This window comes from Panthera leo, chromosome C2 (genome assembly GCF_018350215.1).
Source record: "Panthera leo isolate Ple1 chromosome C2, P.leo_Ple1_pat1.1, whole genome shotgun sequence".
NCBI lineage: Eukaryota > Metazoa > Chordata > Mammalia > Carnivora > Felidae > Panthera > Panthera leo.
Genome location: NC_056687.1, coordinates 82049672 through 82072701, shown reverse-complemented (window position 1 = coordinate 82072701; position 23030 = coordinate 82049672). Strand labels below are relative to the sequence as shown.

General features: G+C 39.4%; 1 protein-coding gene across 3 annotated transcripts in view; it reads right to left on the bottom strand.

Annotated features, from left to right (window-relative positions):
• CC2H3orf70 (chromosome C2 C3orf70 homolog) overlaps nucleotides 1-18416 on the bottom strand; it is a 92870-nt gene extending 74454 nt beyond the window's left edge. For all 3 annotated transcript variants that reach the window (XR_006207366.1, XR_006207367.1, XM_042956039.1), the window contains exon 1: nucleotides 18020-18416. Coding sequence is in view for 1 of the 3 variants with exons in the window: in XM_042956039.1 (XP_042811973.1) it covers nucleotides 18020-18215 (196 nt within the window). In the remaining 2 variants the exon portion in view is untranslated. The remainder of the gene's footprint in view (nucleotides 1-18019) is intronic.
• Between the last annotated feature and the right edge of the window lie 4614 nt (nucleotides 18417-23030).

Sequence of the window (23030 nt, the reverse complement as noted above, 5' to 3'; positions counted from 1 at the left end):
TCTCTCCCTCTTATGTCCCGTCTCTGTCTCTATCTCTCAAAAATACATAAACATTAAGAAAAAAAATTTAATTATTAAAAAAGACATAATATATGCTATATATAAGACAGCCACTTTAAATTTAAATGAGCAGCACCTGGGTGGCTCAGTCAATTAAGTGTCTAACTTCAGCTCAGGTCATGATCTCACAGGTTGTGGGTTTGAGCCCTGCATTGGGCTCTGTGCTGACAGCTCATAGCCTGAAGCCTCTTCAGATTCTGTGTCTACCTCTCTCTCTTCTCTTCCCCCTTTCATGTTCTGTTTCTCTCTCTCTCAAAAATAAATAAATGTTAAAAAAATTTAATTTAAATGAAAACACTATGATCTAAATTCTTTAGGATATGGCAAAAGCAGTTCTAAGAAGGAAATACAGAGTGACACAGGCCTAACTTGAGAACAAATAAAAGCTCAGATAAACAATCTAACCTTACACCTAAACAAACCAGAAAAAGAATAATGCATAAGGTGAGAAGTGAAACAATAATAAAGACCAAAGCAGAAATAAATGACATAGAAACTAAACAAACAAAAAAAGATTAATTAAACCAAGAGCTGGTTCTTTGAAAAGAAAAAAAAACTGATAAACTTTTAGCCAGATTCATGAAGAAAAAAAGAGAAAGAACCCAAATAAAGAAAATCGAAAACAAAAGAGAAGTAACAAGAGACACCACAGAAATACAGTGAATTATAAGAGACTACCACAAAAAAAAAAAAAAAAAAAAAAAAATTTATGCCAGGAAATTAGACAACCTAGAAGAAATAAGTAAATTCCCAGAAACATACAGTCTTCCAAAAGTGAATCAGGAAGAAACAAAATCTAAACAGATCAACCACTGGTAATAAAATTGAACTGGTAATCAAAAAACTACCAAAAAAATAAAAGTACAGGACCAGATGGATTCACAGGTGAATTCTACCATTTAAAGAAGAGCTAATACCTATTCTCCTCAAAATATTCCAAGAAGTAGAAAAGGAACAAAGGCTTCCAAACACATTTTACAAGACCAGCATTACATTGATACCAAAACCAGACAAAGACACCACACACACACACACACACACACACACACACACACACACTCTACAGGCCGATATCACAGATGAACATAGATGCAAAAATCCTCAACAAAATATTAGCAAGTTGCATTCAACAATACATTAAAAGGATAATTCACCACAATCAAGTGGGATTAAATCCAAGGACACAAAGATGATTTAACATTCACAAACGTGATACACTACATTGACAAAGAATAAAAATCGTATGATCATCTCAATAGATACAAAAAAGCCTTTGACAAAATTAAATATCCACTGATGATAAAAACTCTCAGCAAAATGAGTTTAGAGGAAACGTGCCTCAACATAAAGGCCATATAAGAAAAAACAGCAGTTCACATCATATTTGATGGTGGAAAACTGACAGCTTTTCCTCTAAGACGAGGAACAAGACAAGGATGTCCGCTTCACCACTTTTACTCAGCACAGTACAGAAGTCCTACCCATGGCAGTCAGACAAGAAAAAAATAAAAGGCATTCATATTAGAAAGAAAGAAGTTAAACCATCACTATCTGCAGATGACATGATACTATTACATAAAACCCTAAAAACTCCACCAAAAAACTACTGGAAGTAATAAATCAATTCAGTAAAGCTGCAGGATACAAAATTAATACCAAGAAATTGGTTGCATTTCTATACATTAATAATGAAGTAGCAGACGGAGAAATTAAGAAAACAAATCCATTTATAGTTGCACCAAAAAGAATAAAATGCCAAAAAAACTTAACCAAGGGAGGTTAAAGACCTATACTCTGAAAACTATGAAACACTGATGAAAGAAACTGAAGATGACACAAATAAATAGAAAGATATCCCATGCTCACAGACTGGAAAAATATTGTTAAAATGTTCATACTGCCCAAAGCAATCTACAGATTCAGTGCAATCTCTATCAAAATATCAACAGCATTTTTCACAGAACCAGAACAAACAATCCTATTATTTGTATGGAACCACAAAAGACCCACAAAGAGACAAAGCAACCTTGAAAAATAAGAATAAAACTGGAAGTACCACAATCTCAGATTTCAAGATATACTACAATACAAAGCTGCAGTAATCAAAACAGTATGGTACTGGCACAAAAACAGACACAAAGATCAATAGAACAGAATATAAAAAGCCCAGAAATAAACTCACACTCAAATGTGTGAGTGTGACACAAATGATCAACTAATCTATGACTAGGTAGGTAAGAATACACAATGGAGAAAAGACAGCCTCTCCAACAAATGGTGCTGGATTCTATACACAAAAGAATTAAAATGGACCACTTTCTTATAAACGAAAATAAACTGAAAATGGATTAAAGGCCTAAATGTGAGGCCTAAAACTATAAAACTCCTAGAGGAAAACACAGGCAGTAATTTCTTTGACATTGGCGGTAGCAATATTTTTCTAAATATGTCTCCTAAGGCAAGGGAAACAAAATCAAAAATAAATTATTGGGACTACATTAAAATAAAAAGATTCTGCAGAGCAAAGGAAACCATCAACAAACTGGCAAGGCAACCTACTGAATGGAAGAAGATATTTGCAAATGACATACCCAATAAGGAGTTAATATCCAGAATATATAAAGAACTTATACAAGTCAACACCAAACCATCAGCATCAGCATCTGATTAAAAATGGTCAGAGGACCTAAATAGACATTTTTCCAGAAAAGACATACAGATATCAGTCACATGGAACGATGCTCTAATCATCAGAGAAATGCAAATCAAAACCACATTGAGATATTACCTCACACCTGGTAGAATGTCTAGAATCAAAAAGACAATAATAAGTGCTGACAAGGATGTGGAAGAAAAGGAACCCTTGTGCACTGCTGGGAATGTAAATTGGTACAGCCACTGTGGAAAACAGTATGGAGGTCTCAAAATATTAAAAACAGAAATACCGTATGACCCAATAATTCTATCACTCAGTATTAACCAAAGAAAATAAAAACACTAATTCAAAAAGACATACACATCCCTATGTTTACTGAAGTATTATTTACAGCAGCAAAATTATGGAAGCAGCCCAAATGTCCATCAATAGATGAATGGATAAAGAAAAAGTGGTATATATGTACAATAGCATATTACTCAGCCATAAAAAAGGATGAGATCTTGCCATGTGGGGTGGAACATGAGAGTATTATGCTAAGGTAATAAGTCAGTCACAGAAAGACAAATACTTTATGATTTAACTTACATGTGGAATCTAAAACACAAACCATGTAAATATACAAAAAGCAGAATCACACCTAGAAATTAAAAATTAGACTTAGAAACCTAGAGAATTGATGGCTGCCATGGGAGAATAGGCTAGATGGGCAAAGGGGAGTGGCAAGTACAGGCTTCCAGTTACAGAATGAGTAAGTCATGAGAATAAGAGGTACAGCGTAAGAAATCTAGTCAGTGGTATTGCAACAGGTGGGGGAAAGATATATTATGGAGGCATACGTCAAAGGAAAGCAGTTATGTTATACCTATATCAGATAAAGTAGAATTAAGAGCAAAGAACATTACCAGAGCAGAGAGGAACATTTGATAATGACAATTCTAAATGTATATGCACCAAACAACAGAGCTGAAGCAAACACTGACCGAGTTGAAAGGAGAATACACAAATTCATAATTTTGTTGGAGTCATCAACACTCTTCTTTTGACAACTGACATAATACATAGACATAAAATAAGCAACAACATAATAACCAACAGGATCTAACAGACATTTATAGAGAGAGTTTCACCCAACAAAAGCAGAATTCCCATTCTTTTCAATTGCCCATGACACCTGGGCCATATACTGGGCCATAAAACAAAATTCAACAAGTTTAAAAGAATTAAAATCATACACAGTATATTCTCTGACCACATAGAATCAAGCTATAAATCAACTGACATAAAAATAACAGAAAAGTCTCCCAACACTAAGGAATCCATGAGTCGGAAAGATGTCTCAAAAGAAATCAAAATATACACTGAACTGAATGAAAATGGAAATAAAACATCTTAAAATCTGTGGTACACAGCTAATGCAGTGCTGTGGGAGGGATTTTACAGCAACAAATACATATATTGGGGCGCCTCGGTGGCTCAAATTGTTGGCTACCAACTTCCGCTCAGGTCATCATCTCGCGGTTTGTGAATTCGAGCCCCATGTCAGGCTCTGTGCTGACAGCTCAGAGCCTGGAGCCTGCTTTGGATTCTATGTCTCCCTCTCTCTCTGCCCCTCCCCTGCTCACACTCTGTCTCTCTCTCTCTCAATAATAAATAAACATTAAAAAAAAATTTAATGCATATATTAGAAAAGAGGAAAAATCTCAAACCAACAATCTTAAATTCTCATCCTCAAGAAGCTAAAACAAGCAGCATAAAACAAACCCAAAGCAAGCAGAAGGACATAATAAACACAACAGCAGAAATCAGACATTGAAAACAAAAACAACAGAGAAAATTAAGGAAACAAAGAACTGTTTCTTCGAAAAGATCAATACAATTGACAGACCTTTAGCAGACTGACAAAGAATAAACAAGATACAAATTAGCAATGTTAGGAATGAAGTAAGGGGTATCGCTACAGACCATGCAAACATCAAAAGTATAATTAGGAAATACTACAAAAACTCTACACATATAAATTTGACAACTTAGAATGAAATGAACCAATTCCTTTAAAAAATGAACTACCCCAATTTACTCATTAGTAATAATTTGAAGAACCTCTTAACTATTAAGGAAATTGAATTAGTAATTTAAAACTCCCAAGAAGAAAATCTCTAGACCTAGATGGTTGCACTAGAGAATTCACCAAATGTTAAAAGAAAAATTCACATCATTTCTAAACACTTTATTTCAGAAAAAAGAGAGGAAAACTTTTCAATTCATTGTATGAACCTTTATTGCCCTGATACCAAAACCAAAGAGAATACAAAAAAGAAAACTACAGACCAACACCCATCATAAATATAGACATAAAAATCCTTACAAAGCTATTAGCAAATAAAATTCGGTAATACATAATAAAAAGAATTACACATATCTGATAAAGATTATCCAAAATGTACAAAGAACTTTTTTAAATTTTTAAAAAATTTATGTTTATTAATTTTTGAGAGTGAGAGACACAGAGAGCAAGCAGGAGAGGCGCAGAGAAAGAGGGAGACACAGAATCCAAAGCAGGCTCCAGGCTCTGAGCTGTCAGCACAGAGCCCGACGCGGGGCTTGAACTCACGGACTGTGAGATCATGACCTAAGCCGAAGTCAGACGCCCAACTGACTAAGCCACCCAGGTGCCCCCAAAATACACAAAGAACTCTTAAAACTCTGATTTAAAAGTGGGCCAAAGATCTTAACAGACAACTCACCAAAGATGATATGCAGATGGCAAATAAGCATGTCAAAGATACTCCACATAGAGTATCCCACATCATATGTCCACCCACATCATATGTCATCATAGAAACACAAATTAAAACAATGTGAGATGCCACTACACATTCATTAGAATGACCAAAATATGGAACCCTGACAACGTAAAATGCTGGCAAAGATGCAGAGCAATAAGAAATCTCATACATTGCTGGTGGGAAGACAGCTTGTCAGTTTCTTAGAAAACTAAACATACTCTTACCATAGAATCTGGCAATAGTGCTCCCTCCTTGGTATTTACCCAAAGGAGGTGAAAAAACATCCACACAAAAACCCACATGAGTATTTTCAACAGATTTATTTGTAACTGCCAAAACTTAGAAGGAACCAAGATATCCTTCAGTAGGTGAATAAATAAAATGGAATACATCCATACAATGGAGTATTATTCAGCACTAAAAAAAAAAAAAAAAAACGAGCTATCAAGCCATGAAAAGACATGAAGGAACCTTAAAATGCATATGACTAAGTGAAAAAGACCAATCTAAAAAGGCTACTATAGGATTCCAACTATATGACATTATGGTAAAGGCAAAACTATGGAGATAATAAAAAGATCAGTGATTGCCAGGGACATGTGGGAAGAAATAAAGAGGCAGAGCAGAAGGGATTTTTAGGGCAGTGATATTATGATGGATATAGGTCTTTATACATTTGTCCAAATAGGATGTACAATACCAAGATTGAGCCATAAGGTAAACTATAGTCAAGGTGATTATGATGTGTCAACAGAGGTTCACTTTTGGTAAAAAATGTACTGCTCTGGTGAATGATATTGATAGTAGAGTAGGGGAGGCTGCACATGTGTGGCAGCAAAATATGTGAGCAATCTCTGTACCTCCATCTCAATTTTTCTGTAAACCTAAAACTGCTCTAAGAAAGTAAAGTCCTAAAAAAAAAAAAAAAAAAAAAAAGATAAAATGTATTTCACCAAAGAGGATACACAAAAGGCAAATAAGCACATGAATGTTAATAGGTAAATACAGATTAAAATCAAAATGAACTATCAGTACACACCTATCAGAATGGCTGAAATAAAAGTGAAATAAAAAGAGCAACAACACCAAATGCTGACAAGAATGTGGCGAAGAAACTGGATCACTCATACATTGTGGATGGGAATATAAAATGGGGCAATCTCTATGGAAAACGGTTTAGCAGCTTCTTAAAAAACTAAACATGCAACTACCATACAACCCAGCAGTTGCACTCCTGGGCATTTATCCCAGAGAAATGAAGACTTCTCCTCAAACAGAAAATTGTACACATTTGTTTATGTCAGGTTTATTTATAACTACAAACTAGCAACACAAAATGCCTTTCAATGTGTGAATGATTAAACTATGGTACATGTACGCCATGGAATACTACTCAGCAGTACAAAGGAACAAATTATTGATACACTCAATAGCGTGGATGAATCTTCAGAGATAATGCTGAGTGAAGAAAAGCCAATCCCAAAAGGTTACATACTGTATGATTTCATTTATAAAAACTTCTGGAAATGACAAAATTATAGAAACGGAGAACAGATTAGTGATTGCCAGAGATTAATGAGGGGCTGGGGCAAGAGGGAAAGTATGTCTATAAAAGGGCAACACCAGGGGCGCCTGGGTGGCTCAGTCAATTAAGCATCCGACTTCGGCGCAGGCCGTGATCTCATAGTTTGTGAGTTTGAGCCCTGCATCATCGGGCTCTGTGCTGACAGCTCGAAGCCTGGAGCCTGCTTCAGATTTTGTGTCTCCCCCTCTCTCTAACCCTCCCCTGATCACCCTCTGTCTCTCTCTCTCTTGAAAATAAACACTAATTAGAGGGCAGCACGAGGTGCCTTGCAATGATGGAAATATTATTTTGGCTGTATCAATGTCAATTTCCTGGTTGTGACACCGAAGTACAGTTTTGCAAGATGCTACCACTGGGAAACTGGATAAGGATATACCAGATCTCTGTATTATTTCTCACAACTGCATGTAAAGCTAAATTATTTCTAAATAAAAAGTTCAATTAAAAAAAATTAAAATGTGAACATGAAATTGATTAGAATCAGAAATCAATGAACTTGATAACACAGAAAAAAAATTAACTCAAGAAACTTTTGAACAGAGTGCTCTGACTATACATTGTACCTAGGATATAGCCTAAAGACCAAAACATGCAAAGATTCTTGAACTTTATTCATCAGTTTGTTGTTGGTAGTGGTACTAAGGTACTAATCCCTAAACTATCCTGTGTGTAGCTGAGAATAAAGGAAATGAGTAAATATTATGATGTATTGGAAACCAGGATTTTTACCCAGAGAGAAGCAAGGTACAAATATGTATTGGGGAAAGGTGATGGGAATGGGCATGGGCGGACACACACGGGCGGACACACACGGACGGACGGACGGACACACACACACACACACACCCTATCCACTGAAAGGGCCTAAATGCAGTAACATCTCAGGAGAAATAAGCACACCAAAAGCCCAGATAATGGTTTCCATGCCATTCATCACTAAACGGAATCTGGGATCCTTAGAAAAACAATGCATTTCTGGTCTGAGGCACAGAAATTACTAGGTAAGCCTGGAACAATTTGTTCCAGAAAATAGGGAAGTACTCAAAAAACTGACAGGAACATGTCAAAAGGACACAGAAGCCAGCTTGAAGGGGCTCTCACTGACCAAATTTAAGACAGTTTGAGCATCAAAAAGAGTTATGATGTTTACTTACAACGAATAAAAAAGAACCAAGTAATCTATAGTAATACTTAAAAAAGATGGTATGCAGGTAGAAAAGAAAACCCTCTTTTTTTAAAAAAAAAAGTGTATTTATGTATTTTGAGAGACAGAACAGGGCATGCTCACAAAGAGGGGAGAGGGGGAGGGAGAGGGAATGAATGAATGAATGAATGAATGAAGAATCTCAAGCAGGCTCAGTGCTGTCAGGGCAGAGTACCACATGAGGGCTTGATATCACAAACTGTGAGATCATGACCTGAGCGAAAAATTAAGAGTCGGACACTTAACCAACTGAGCTACCCAGGTGCCCCCCCCAACCTCTTTTTTATAAAACAATTCCATCAATGGTAGAAAGAATGGCAGAATTAGAAAATCACTGTCATGCAACCACCAATGTAATAAGTGATCCACTTAAGACTCCTCAGTCAATACTAAAATGACTAGGATAAAGTCTGTTAGAGAACAGAATATTCATTGTCAAAGTATCCCACAGATAGTATGTTAAAAACAAAAGGAATAAAAAAGGTTTCTAAAAAGAAAAACAATAAAGGGGAAATGTATCTTTATAAAAGACTTGTCAGTTACCACCTTAGCATTAGCAGTAGTGGAACACCTCAACAGTCTATGTCTCCTCATGTGATAGGATACAATATCACCTCTGTAATAACTCAATGAAAATGTTAACCTAAATCTAATCATGATTAAACAATTAGGCAAACTTAAAATATGTGAAATGCTACAGGCAGTTAACTTGGATTGTTCAAAAATTTCAATGTCATCCCCCCAGAAGTGTGATTATTCTAGAATGATTAAAATAAAACGATATAATAATGAAATCCGATGTATGAATCTTGATTGGACCCTGAATTTTTTAAAAAGTCAGCTATAAAAGTCATTTTTTGACAATTAAGGAAACTGTATATCAGATAGCACTGCTGAGTTCGTGTTAATTATCTTAGATGTGACTAGTATTGTAATTATATAGGAAAATGTCCTCATTCTTAAGAAAGGCATGCTGAAAATACCAAATCATTACACTCTTAGTGTTTTTATTTCACTAAAGTCTGTTGTAATGAGATACAGAGGAAGAAATACACATCTGTATCACACCAAAATAATCTAGTTTTATAAGCACTAGGCAAGTTTAAAGAATTTGTCCTGAAAGGACTGTTTTAGGGCATTGTGCAGACACAGCTGGAGGGATTTATTATATATTGTTGGCACTCCGGTACTGAACGTTTTTGGCAGTGTGCTGACAGAATATTGTTAACTATCAGAAAATTGAAGAACCAACAATTATAACAGGAGAAACACAGAATGAAAATTCTGTCAACCTAAGTAAAGTAATTTGCAAAGACTACAATTAAGTGTCCTTTGTCCAACATTCTAGCAGCCAGGACTACTGTATCAACTAGTACTTTTGCCATTTTTCCATATAAAATCAGCATTCCAAATGATGGCCAAGTATGACCACAGGATCCTAACAAAGCTTCTAAATCATTAAAATTAAACATGTTCATTTCACTTTAATACAATGTAACTTTTATATTCTGATCCTTTGAAACCTTCTGACCCTTATTTGCTATATATGAAAGCTATTAACTGGTATATCTAATAAACCAGAACTATCCATTGCTTAACAATGGTGGAAAACAGGATGCAGGAGGGGCATGGGAGTTGGAGGACATTGTCAGATTTCATGACAAGAAGAAGATAATCATCACATAGTAACTATTACAAAACAGACCTTCCAATGGAGGGTAACAAAAAACTGATTAATTTCTAAATATATTTTTCACAATGTATATACTACCTTTGCTGTTTTGAGTGTTTAACTGAACAAATGAGTATGGTCACAAAGTGAATTTCAGATTAAACATTAAACATTTGTGGAAGGGAGAAGGAGCTGGAGACTGGCAGTCATTACACCATGAAACTGGTGCTATTATTATCTCTGTATTAAAAGTGAGGAAACTGAAAGAGGTTAACTTCCCTCAAACCATATAACTGGTCAAGTGGGCAGATCCAGCATTCAAACACCAAGTCCAAGCCAGAGCCTGCCCTCAGGATGATTATACTAGCTGGTATTTCTATATATTGTTTGTTTGGTTTTCTTGAGGAGGGGCTCAAGCCACTTGTACTAAATACTTGCACTAAGTACTTTGCGTGTGTCACTTAATCCTCACAACCACCCTGTGAAATAGGAACCTCTATTCCTGTTTTCCAGAGGGAACATTAAGACTGACTGAGAGAGGCTGACTAACCTGTCCAAGGTCACACTGCCAATAAATGGAGGAATCATCATTCCAATTAAGGTGTATCAGACTCCATGGCCCTTGTCCCTTCTAGGATTACACTGTGCCTTCCTCGTTTTATGTAAGCAAATCTTACATAAAGCAATCTTCTACTAGACAACTTTTGATTGTTAAACATGTGTTACTATTATTGTTTGGAATTAATAACATTTCTCTTTAATATTCTTTTAATAAATGAAATTCTACAGTATGAGAGAATAAACCTAAACAAAATGGGGGTCTTGGAATGTAGGAAATTACCACAGAAACATCCTCAAAAGCTATCCAGTTCAAATCCCTAAATGCAACAGGCTTGGAAGCCAGCAATAATTAATGGTATGCATGCAAATCTAACAACAACCAAAAGGGTTTGCACCAGTTAGGGATCAGCTGAGGATATGAGGTGACTGAAGATTCATATTATACAATACACTGTTAAGTAGTTTTTAAAAGCACAGTTTTTATAGTGTTTGCAACCACTCTGAAAATGCTCATACTGCATACAATTGCCCTTCTTTTAAAATCAGAAACCGTTCTTATTTTACTTTATTTACTGAATTCCTGCTTTTTCCAGAAAGAATTTAAAACAGCTGAAGGTCATCCTCACTGTACCCTGAGTGGAACCAAGTGCCCCAGAGCCCTGGTTGGCACTTGGTTTGTAAGATTCTGATGTACATTTGCCATATACAGCCAAAGCGACTACTGGTAACCCTTCAGCAAGTTTCCTAATCTAAAAAATGAGGGTAGTAGCAATACCTACCTCACAGGGTTGTTCTAAGGTTTAAGTGAGGTGACACATGCAAAAAGATGATGCCTGCATATATAAAGATTGCATGCAAAAAGAGATGCCTGCAATAAGCACCGTTATTGTTATTGTTGAAGTTGATGTGTGTTATGATTGAAGCACCATGGGGATGGAAAAACACCCATCAGTTTTCTCTTTCTTTGAAAGGCTTTGAGGAATCTCACTCAGAACTTCACGTCACACTTGTCTTCTTAACATCCATATCCTCTTCCTTCAGCCACTAGACATGATAAGAAGCCTCATTCTTAGGGGGAAAAAAAAGCTTCCGTTGACTCCTTCATCCAATAAAACTACCACTCCATTTTTTTTTGATAGTTTTCACCATCAAACTTCTTAAATATATTTTTCTGTAGCAACTGCTATTGATATGATTGAGATGCCCCTTAGGAAAACCAGCAGGCATTACCCTGGCTAAGTCAGAACTTGATTTTGTGGATTTACCCTAAGTTGTGTAGAAGCAGGAAACCAAAACAAATACAATGACACAAAAACCACAATGCTAATACACTACCTAGTGGAGACAAGTATATTTGCTAAAAGGTCCTAAGAGTTAAATTCTCTAATCAGCTCCTCTCTCTATAGAAAATCTATAAATAGGAAACCAACTTATAGCCAAATATTTGTAGGACAGTCCAATCATACAGACCAGATATTTAAGTTCTAGGCAGTGCTATCACCTTCTCTGAACAGTTCTGAAAAAAACACTTCCAAATTCTGCCTCTCCAATACCCATTTTTCTATATTTCCATGCTGCCCATCCACCTTCTGCTGCGACAGTCTTTCTTTAGATATGTTAATACCATCTATTAGACTACATCAAGTCCCACTCTTCCTGCTTTCAATCTGAAAAAGACAGACATCTTTTAAGATGTCTTCTGCAAAAAACTGAACTAATCTATTATGTGATTTTATTAAGCCAACTCTGAGTTCTGCTGGTGGCACCAACATCATACCACGTACACTACCCACCCACCCCTGTCACCTTCTAATCACTTTTTCTTCCTTAACTCTTAACTTAGATGTCATTCCCCATCACATCTCATGACCTCTTTACAGTTCTCATTCTTCTGTATTTCATTTTTGCAAGTGTTACAATTTTCCACTCATTTCTTAACAATTTTTCCCATCACTGGCTTTGGTGGAGCCAAAAGCTGTTGATTTTGTGCATTAATTTTAAATTACTCTGTAGAACCTATGGTGGTTAAGAGTCTCGGTCCTAGAATCAGACCGGCCTGGACCCAAATCCAGGCTCTACTTTTACTAGCTTAACTTCCCTAAGCCTCCTTCCTCAATTGTAGAATGGACATAATGACATAATTGTCTATTTAGTGCTTAGCATAATAAGCTTACTCTGGTACACAGTAATCACTCAATAAATATTAACTGTAATTTCTGTGTCCTAATTCTCAGCTCCTGTCATTCTATTCTTTTCTTTCTAGTTTGAAGAATTTACTGTCTCAAATAGCTTTGACTAATACTGCAATTAAATATATTCTTTTTTTTTTTTAAATGTTTATTTATTTTTGAAGGAGAGAGAGACAGAGTGTGAGCAGGGAAGGGGCAGAGAGAGAGGGAGACACAGAATCCAAAGCAGGCTCCAGGCTCTGAGCTGTCATGTGAGCACAGAAGCCTGACACAGGGCTCGAACCCAGGAGCTGTGAGATCATGACCTGAGCTGAAGTCAGATGCGTAACTGAGCCACCCAGGTGCCCCTGCAATTAAATATATTTTTGAAGTTACTGTTGTGAGACTAAACCTTTTACCCTCTTTTTCAGCAATAAAGAAAATCACTATTTGTATATTTTGCCAATTTCTAAGAAATAAGCTGCCGAAAACTGATTTAGTCTTCATACTTCCTTTTTTTAAAGATTTTATTTTTAAGTAATCTCTATACCCAATATGGGGCTCAAACTCACCACCCCGAGATCAAGAGCCACACACTCCAACTAAGCCAGCCAGGCACCCCTAATTTTCATACTGTTTCTTAAAACACTCATTTCCCTCTGCTTCTGCAATAAAATATGCAAAAAAATAACTTTCCATATTTTTCTTCCCTCCCGGACTCTGCTGCAAGCTGATCCTCCTGTACCCAGATATTAGTGTTCTAAATATTAGCATTCTAAAGGGAAAGCCTAAAGATTTTCATTTCTCATACCATAGTCCCTCCCTTGGTGATCTTCTGGCTTCACCATGGCCACAACTGTAATCTAAAAATAAGTAAATGACTTCTATTTTATCTCTAGTGAAGACCTCTCCTCTAAGTTCTAGATCTCTGCATCCAATTGCCTACTCACATTATTACTATGTGATGACAAGGCAGCTTAAACTCAATAGATCCAAAACTGAATTCCTGGTCTCCCAGGATTCACGATTCAAAACTGGATTCACAATCCATGCTCAGCCAAACCCTAGCTCTTCTTTAATATTTTCTTTTTGTTAGTGAATGAATGGCACTACCATCCATCCTATATGCATGAGGCGGAAGTCTAGAAGTTATCCTTTGTAACTTTTCTCTTCCTCTATCTCCAAATTAATAATCTATTCCAATTTCCATTTATGGATATTATTGAATGAATTTCTATTTTACACTAATAACAAAATAATCTCCCTTGGTAGTTTCATTCCTCTACTGCCCATATCACTGCTATCATGTTATGGTCTCTATCAACTGAAACCTCAGACTTCCCACCTTCCCTGTTCATTTCAACAATCTAATTTGTTATGCCTTGTACATGTTCTACCTATTCTCGCCACAAAATCTACTTTGTCTCTGCATGTGATTTATTCTTTCCCAATCCTCTTCCCTAGCCAAGCTATGTCTTTTTTTTCCTCTCAAAACTCCTCTTGGAATCCTTCACTCAGTAATTCCATCCAATATCGCTCTTTACTGAGGGAAGAAAAAAAGTTACACATTCAGGGCCATAGTTTCTTCAACTAAATAACCTATTTTTGATAGTGACACCTACAGTATGTATCATAGTTTTCCTCCCAGACATGATTCTCAAACTCTGCCATTATCCAAACACTATTTCCTTTAATAATACATCAAGTACCACGTCTATGAATATATACATGTTTTATATGTCTTTTATGAACATGTATATATTTTCAGTCTTTTCTATTTCCTAAGGTTATGAATTTCACAAGTTTAACACGAACCATATATAACTGAACTTTCTTCATTTGTTCTGAAATTCCTCTCTCAAATATCAAAGTGGTCCTCTCATTTTACCATTTTCTGATTTGGTGAACAAGTTGATAGTTTTCTCACCCTTACCATTTATGATTTTATTTAAAAAATTTTTTTATGTTTATTTATTTTTGAGACACAGTGCAAGCAGGGAAGGGGCAGAGAGAGAGGGAGACACAGAATCCTGAGCTGTCAGCTCAGAGCCTGACGCAGGCCCGAACCCATGAACCATGAGATCATCACCTGAGCTGAAGTCGGACACTTAACCGACTGAGCCACCCAGATGTCCCTCATTTGTGATTTTAAAGGAATACAAAAATAAATATAGTATTAATCATGTCCTTATACTCTGCTTAAATGGCACGGTCCAGCTGTATTCATATTTATATCCCTAACTTCCATAATAATGTCTCACAAAGAAAAAAGTGCTCAATATACATTAAACAGAATTTAAAAATTCGGCTTAGAACTGATGCTGTAATGTTTGTGAGTGCGAAAAAGAAAGTAGAACTTCTCAAATGTGTGAGCTCTGCATCTTTTCAAGAAAAATGATATTTGGACTAAAAAGGGGATAGAAAGAATTGATTCCCAGTATAGGACAGAAGACTGTAACAAAGCACCTTGCTGCTGCTCTCAATGAAATGAAGCTTCTTGTGAATGTGATCACTGAATTGCTGCCAGTGGAGGAAGCATGGATACCCGGAGGGTTGCCAAAGACTGGAAACAGGCAAATACATGTAGATCTGATTTTTAAAGAAAAGAACTGACGATAGTCCAGTAGACTCGACATCAATCCTTTCCTAATTCAGATATTTTATTTAAAAAATAGCTTCTAATCCCTAAGAAAAGAAAATGGTAAGCATTTGTGGAGCCAAACTAAATAACCAGACTAATCAAATTTCCTTTCTTCTTTAGAGAGTGTGTTTATAGATAGATCATGTATTAAAAAGAAGCAATATAAATAGTGTCAGATATCAACAAGGTAGGATTTCAACAAGGTACATGACCAGGCTCTCATTATACCACATGGATAAGATAAATACAATACTAAGTGGCTAGCTAATTATTTGAATGACCATAACAATGAGTGCTTCTTAATGAACTGCCATCAACTTAAAGGTCAGTCCTACCTGTGAGCTTCAGGATTCTTATATGTGGCCTTCTCCTATTCAACAATTTTATCGATAATTTGAATGAAGATGCAAAAGGTTACTATACTACTGTTGGCATCCCATATAGGACTCACACGAAACTAGGGGGCTCAAATATGGACTAAGAAAGAGCTGGGATCTGAAAAAACAACGATAAGCCAGATAAATGGATAATTCTAATGAAGATGAAATTTAATGGGGAAAAACATCTAAGGTATCAGAGTCCAAAGAAATCCATATATAACTGTACAATGGGCAAGCATCATGACTTAACTGCCATGTACGTAAAACAAACAAAAAAGGGGCTTAATGTCTTTAGTCGACAGCAATCTTAGTTCAATCTGACAGCAGCAAGCTCAATATGATGAGGATATGAGAAAAGCTAACGTGCTGCTAGATGCAGCAGTAGCAGTATCTCACACATGGGAGACAGCAGTCCTGCTCGACTCAAACCACAATTGGGATATTACGTACCCTTCTAAGGGTCACAGTCTTCAAAGGATCATAACCATACTGGCACAAATTCAGAAAAGAACAACCAGGATGCTCTGGAGTCTGGATACTATTCCACACAAGGAGAGGCAGAAGGGACTAGAGATTTATAAACAGGACAAAACAATGCCCGAGAGGAAAACGATGGCTACTTTCATTCAGTCACTCAATGAACATGAATTTCAAATCTATTTCAGGCCAGACATTGTGACAATGGCTGGGAATACAGAGAGAAGACAGTCTATGTCCGTGGAATATGTATATGTCCGTCTATGTATATCTGAAGGGCTGGAAAAAAAAAACAAAACATGATCTAAAAAAGGATTAGACTGTTCTACATGATTTCATAAGGTAGAAATAAGACCCGTGGAAAGAAGTTAGAAAGTAACTGATTTTAGCTCCATATGAGACTATTTTTAAGAATCAAAGCTACCTGAGAAGACTGCAAGGTTCCTATCAGGAATGTTGGTACTTAGTGGAGAGACTGCTGAAATAAGACAGGCACTGACCTGACCGTCTTTAATGTTCCTCATATTCTGTACTGATTCTATACCTCCCTAGAAAATGGACTCTCACCAGATTCATCGTACTTGTGCACTTCAGCATCACAGGTTTCTTACAATTGCTACTTCCAACTTTGTATCCTGTCCCCCACTGAAATGATGCTTTATAATGAGGAATGGATCTGAGAGCAATAGGAATAATGAAATATAGGAAGAACCTGACCCTTCAGCAGACAACACAAAAAAATCAATACTGTTCAATGTAAACAAAAGGCAGGAATTCTCCTATTCTTCAAATCATAAATTCAATTTAAAATATCCCCCTGTGTTCAATTAACGTAAACAAGGACTTGTCAATGTACTGCATCTCTTGTTGGGAGCCATTTTTTCCTAACCAACAAGGAAAAAACAATTTTAACTTAAGATCACTTCCAGAATGTGTGTCCTGAATAAACACTCCAAAAACCTCTATTATAAGAGTATGCTGAAACTTAAGTTTATAACATATTTCTTTAAATGATGATTTATTGGATACAGCAGGCCTAATATCGTGAACTAATCAAATTGTGGAATTCTGATTAAATGGCTACTTAAGTTTAATACGTTTTAAAAATCACAGGCAGGATAAACATAGAGAAAAGGTCTAGACCAGTTAGCTCTGGCTTTTGTAAATTGGTTTGAGATTATTAAAGCTTACTTTCCTTTATTTTATTTCGTAATTTTAAAACAGTCAAATATATTGGCTCTATACGCTACAACTGAGTATTGAAGGAGTTCACCCTTCCAAACTGTTAATATTAACTTCTCGAAAGCTTTCTCTTACACTTCAGTGTTTTCTCAATTTGGATACAATAAATGGGCCACAATTCGATTTCCAAGGGCTCTTTCTTTTAACGAGCAGCCTGAAAAAACAAAAGTGAGAAAGAAAGGGGAGCATTTCCACTAGCCCTGAAAAAAGGCTTCCCCTCTGGCTGTCAACTCTGACGGCGCTCTACCATTTCTCAACACAGTGCCTGGTCATTTCAGATAAAAAAGCAAGGGGGAAAAAAAAAAACCTCCAGTTTTCCTGGGACGGGGAGATCCCCTTTTGTAGAAGTGGCTAAAGCTAAGCTCCCCACGGGATTTCATCTCGTTGCCAAGGCAGCGCCAACCGAGGCGTCCGGCGCCTCGGGCAGCTCCCGCCTGGCCCGCCGGGAGCCCAGGGTGGCTCCAGCTAGCAGCTGGATAGCCCCCGCCGAGCCGAGACCCGCGACCGCAGAGTGGCAACCGCGACCCGGGACACCGAGCGCCCTGGGACGGCGGCGGAAGGAGGGGAGACGCGACTCGACTTACAGTGACACCATCCTAGGTGACAGCACCAGTGCAGCTTGAAGCACTTGCCATGGCTGTGCGTGGCACAGATGGAGAGCCCGTCGCACGGCTGGAAGTCGGGTCTTCGGGCAGCGCAACTCCGCGCCAGGGCCTGAGCCTCGTCCACTTTCTCGCTCTTCCAACCCCGCTCGGACGCCGACGCCGACGCCGCACTCATTTCCGCTCCCTCCGCGGAGCCGAGGCCGGGAGCCGGGAGAAGCGGCGTCTGGGCGGGCAAAAAGCCGAGCAGGCTGCAGACGTGGGAGGGCGCGGGCCGGGAGTCACGCCAGCGCGTGGCGGCGGTGGTGGTGGCGGGAGCACGGCGGTCCCAGGCTCGCAGAGGAGCCGCCCCGGGCGCTGCGACCGGGGGCTGGGCCTGCCGCCGCCCGCCTCCCTCCGCCGCGGCGCGCGCCGCGTCCCCACGTGCACACGCACGCGCACACACGCGCGCGCCGACCGGCGCCGGCCGATGCCAGGCGTCCCTCAGCTAGCCTGGCCTCTTGGCACACACTAGCGGCGTCCCCTCCTGTCACAGCGAGTCTCTGACACACACTCATTCATTCCTCCGAGACCGACCCCAACCGACGGACGGCCATTATGAACACACACACGCCTTGGCGGCTTGGTGTTCACACGCACAGCGGCTTGCGCGCGCGCTTCCCACACACACTTCCAGCCGAGCTGGGTCGTCTGGAGAACTCCACCGAGGGCCGGGCGCACCGAGGACACGCCCACCCTAACCGCTCGGGGGGCCGGTCCCTGCGCATCCGCCAGCGAGGTTTTCTCGCACACACAGCGTCTCCCCTCGAGCGGCTCACGTTTCCCCCAGTACACACCTCCCGGAGGGGGCACAGAGGCCCCTCGGAGGCGCGCGCACGTTCACGCTCGCGCGCACTACCCCAGGGCAAGCCACCCGCTCCAGGTGTGGCCGCTCAGCCACGCCTCCAGAGCTCTAGCCGCCGGCCCCGAGACCCCAGCCCTGCCGCCTCGCCGCCCGCGGTAACCAAGGCCCGCCGGCCCTGAGCGCGCCCGCCCGCCCCAGTCCCGCAGGGGACTGCAGCCCCGCCTTGCTGAGCGGGAAAGTAACCGGGGTGGGTGTGTGGGTGTCTCAGACACAGAGATGCATTTGTGGTGCACAGGACTGGTGTGTGGAATGTGTTGCGTGTGTGTGTGTGGTATGTAGGTGTGTATGGTTGCTATGCGGAGTATGTGTGGTGGGTATGTGTGTGTAGTTGGATGTGTTCAAGTGTGTACATGGTATGTACGGAATGTATGTGGTGTGCGTGATGCATGTGACATTACATGGTGTGTGATGAGGTGTGTGTATACAGGAGTATGTGGTATGGATGTATATGACCAGGGTGGATTGTGGGTGGTGTGTGTGTGGAGTGGAGTATATGTGGTCTGTGTAGTATGTGCAGCTGTGTATGTGTGTGTATTTGTACACGATGTGCGGGTGGATGTGGTTATATACGTGTTGTGTATGTGTGTATGGTGTTTGTGTGTCATTGTGGTACATGTGACTGGTATGTCAAGTGTGGGTGCACAGTGCATATATGGGTAGAGCTGGGTATGCGTGATACGTGTGGGTGTGGGCACACAAACAGGACTCCTGTTTGCTGTGGACTCTCGTGTGTGCCTCTGTGTGTTGATGCCTGCACTGGCCAGCGAGTGTGGCTGACCCGGATGGTGGCTGCGACTCCTCCGCACAATCAGCTTGCCTTCTTCCCTCCTGGGGACAAGTTGCTCCAAATAGATTTTCCATGCCAGGCTCAGCTGCTGAGAACCCACCCCAGGCTGGATTCAGTGAAGAGAAAACAAACCATTTGCTCCCAGGGAGCATAGCATGGTTAGGAATTAGTGTTTCCCTGCAACAAGGCCAGAACCTAGCCTTGAACACAGAATAGGAGGGAACCTACTCTCGGTATTTGCCAGACGTTTTTCCGAGCAAAGGAAAATGCCTGTAATTGCCAAGGTTCAGGGAACACCAACAAAGCCTTTCAGCACAAATGTTGTGTGGGAACATGTTTATGCCCAGGTCCGTTTTTCTCCGTTACTTTATTCCTTTCCTGCTTTGCACTGACTGAGGAGACTCATCATGGTTTTGAAATAACGAAATTCATCTTCAAGCACTGAAAATCCTTGCTGCCATAAGCAATCTTTGATAATTTTCCCTTTTATTTAACCTTAGCTTGAGAAGGGAAATGTAATTTGCATATATCTGACTCTAGTGAAGTCTTCATTTATTAGGGGTTAGGGAGAGACTCAATTTGGTGGCAAAGGAATTTTCAACAAAGATATAAATCAAAATCACGAAATACGGTTCCCCCAATAACATTGAAACAGTTATAAATATGAAGCATCAGCTCTTCAGCTTCAGCCCCAGGTGCCCCTGTCCTGAAAAAATCCTAATGAAATACATCCCTGACTCATAAAATCTATCTATGCTGGCTATTAATTTCAGTCTGACCCACCTCAGAATAACATGAGTAAAAGGAAAACTTAATCAAATAAATCCTTAATCCAGTATTGCTGTAGCAAGCCAACCCAGAATTTTTTTAACAAAGGGGGATTTCCATCTCTTCTACCCTATTTTTCTCCTTCCCCACCCATAAGCTCTTTAATACTTCCTAGATTATATAAGGCCTTATAACAGAATCTTTTCAGCATTTTACTAATATTTAAACAGCATCCTCCCGCTGCCTTTTACTCTAGGGTAAAAACCACGTTATAAGATTCTATTACATATGAAACCATACCATCTTAGTGACAAATGAGGATGAGAAATAATGCAATAGAGCACCTTATAACCAGGAGGCAAGGTAAATTACCCAAATATCCTTCTTTATGTTTAGCCACAAGATTTGAAGCTGAGAAGCCTTTACATTTTCTGTAACACAAAACTCATTCCATCCCCTTGCCCTAAAGATGCTATTAACCTCTACTCTGCAGTGGAGCAGGAGGAAATAAGTGTCCTGTGACCTCTCAAACATATATACGTACAGCATTCAGGATGTGTTGTCACGATACAAGTTTTTTTTTTTTAATATTTATTTATTTTGAAAGGGGGAGAGGGACAGGGAGAGACAGAGAGAGAATCCCAAGCAGGCTCCACACTGTCAGCACAGAACCCAAAACGGAGCTCGATCCCACGAAACATGAGATCATGACCTAGCCAAAATCAAGAGTTGGATGCTCAACCGACTGAGCCACGCAGGCACCCCCAGATACAAGTTTTTAAAGTATTATTATGGAAAACGAAAAATACACAAAAATGTATTAACTCATTCTTGTTTCATTTATAGCTCCACCCACTCCTGACCCCTATCCTGCCACTGGATTGTTTTGAAGCAAATCCCAGACATCAAATAATTTCATCCATAAATATTTTTGCATTTATCTCTAAAACCATAACCCATAACATCATTATTACATAATAAGATACAATTTGATCATAAATAGGAACTTGTCCCATATCTGCTGACCACCTTTCTGCCTCCTCTTTAAGAATGTCACCGTTCTACCTGGAATTTTCCTCTTTCCCTCTCTTTCTCTTCTGCCTGCCTCTTCAGCTTATGTGCCACTTTCTCAAAGAAGCTTTACTCTGACCAACCTAGACTGTTATACACACTCTCCCTTAATATCACTTTAAACAAATAATTAAAGAAGGAATTATTGAACTAATGTCTTTCCCCATTCTTCCCCTCCCCTGCCACAAACTGTAAGCTCCTTAAGGGCAGGAAATCTGTCTTGTTCACCATCTTGTTCCCAGTTCTTTGCACAGAGAATAAATGTTGAAGTAGTGAAAATCATTCCACCTCAGACTCCCAAAGGCTGGAAAACCGTAGTAAATTGTTTGCAAATATGTGTGAATAGTTTATATAATTACTCTTCCTATAACCACACTGTTGGATACTTACCCTCCCTACTGACTCCGAACTTAGCTATGTGTATTAGTTACCTATTGCTATATAACCAATCACTACAAGGTTAAAACAACTCAGTTTCTGTGAGTCAGGCATAACTTAGCTAGGTCTTCTGTTTGAAAGTTTCTCACAAGACTTCAATGAAGGTATGGGGCAGGGCTGCGGTGTCATCTAGAGTTCAATGGGGGTTGGGTCCGCTTCCAAGTTCACTCACTCACCCGTTGTTGACAGGATTCAGTTCTTCAAGGAACTGTTTGACTGAGGGTCTCAGTTCGTCACTGGTTATTGGCTAGAGGGCTCTCTCTGTTCCTTGCCACATGGACCACTCCATAAGGCAGTACACACATGGCAGCTTGCTTTACCAGAGCAAGCACATAGAAAGAGTCAAAGAGAGTGTCACTAACCTAATCTTAGAAGCTATACCCCATCACTTTCACAGAAGCCAATCTTGAGGTCCAGTCTATTGACTTGAGGTCTAATGAATCTATTCATTAGAAGCCAATCTTGAGGTCCAGTCCTCACACAGGAGGAGATTACACAAGGACATGAATATCAGGAGGTAGGAATTATTGGGAACCACTTCACAAGCTGCCTGCCACATCATGTGACTGACTTTAGCCAATGAGAGAATACCAAACTTGGCATCACAAAGATTTCCAAAGAGCATGCTCAGTGGGGTTTCTCTCTTTTTGTGCTTAGAACCCTGAGGGCACCAGGTATACAAACTTGATCAAGTCTGCTGGAGGATGAAATGCTTTGTGGAGGAAAATGAAGGTGCCCCACTTGATGAACAGCTGATCTCTAGCCAATGGTCTACCAACCCCTATCAGTGAGGCTATACTAGATCATCCAAGACCCACTAGTTAACGACAGAAGCATGAGCAAGTCCAGTAGAAATCGGCTGAGCCAGTCCTGACCTGAACAGCCACCAGGACACATTATAGAATCAGGAGCTACATAAAACAGGTGGTGTAAAACCTGTTGTTTTGGGCTGTCTCTTACATAGTAAAAGCTAACTGATACACCCACCAACCAACTCTCTCTTGTTGTGGGAAAATTGAGGATTC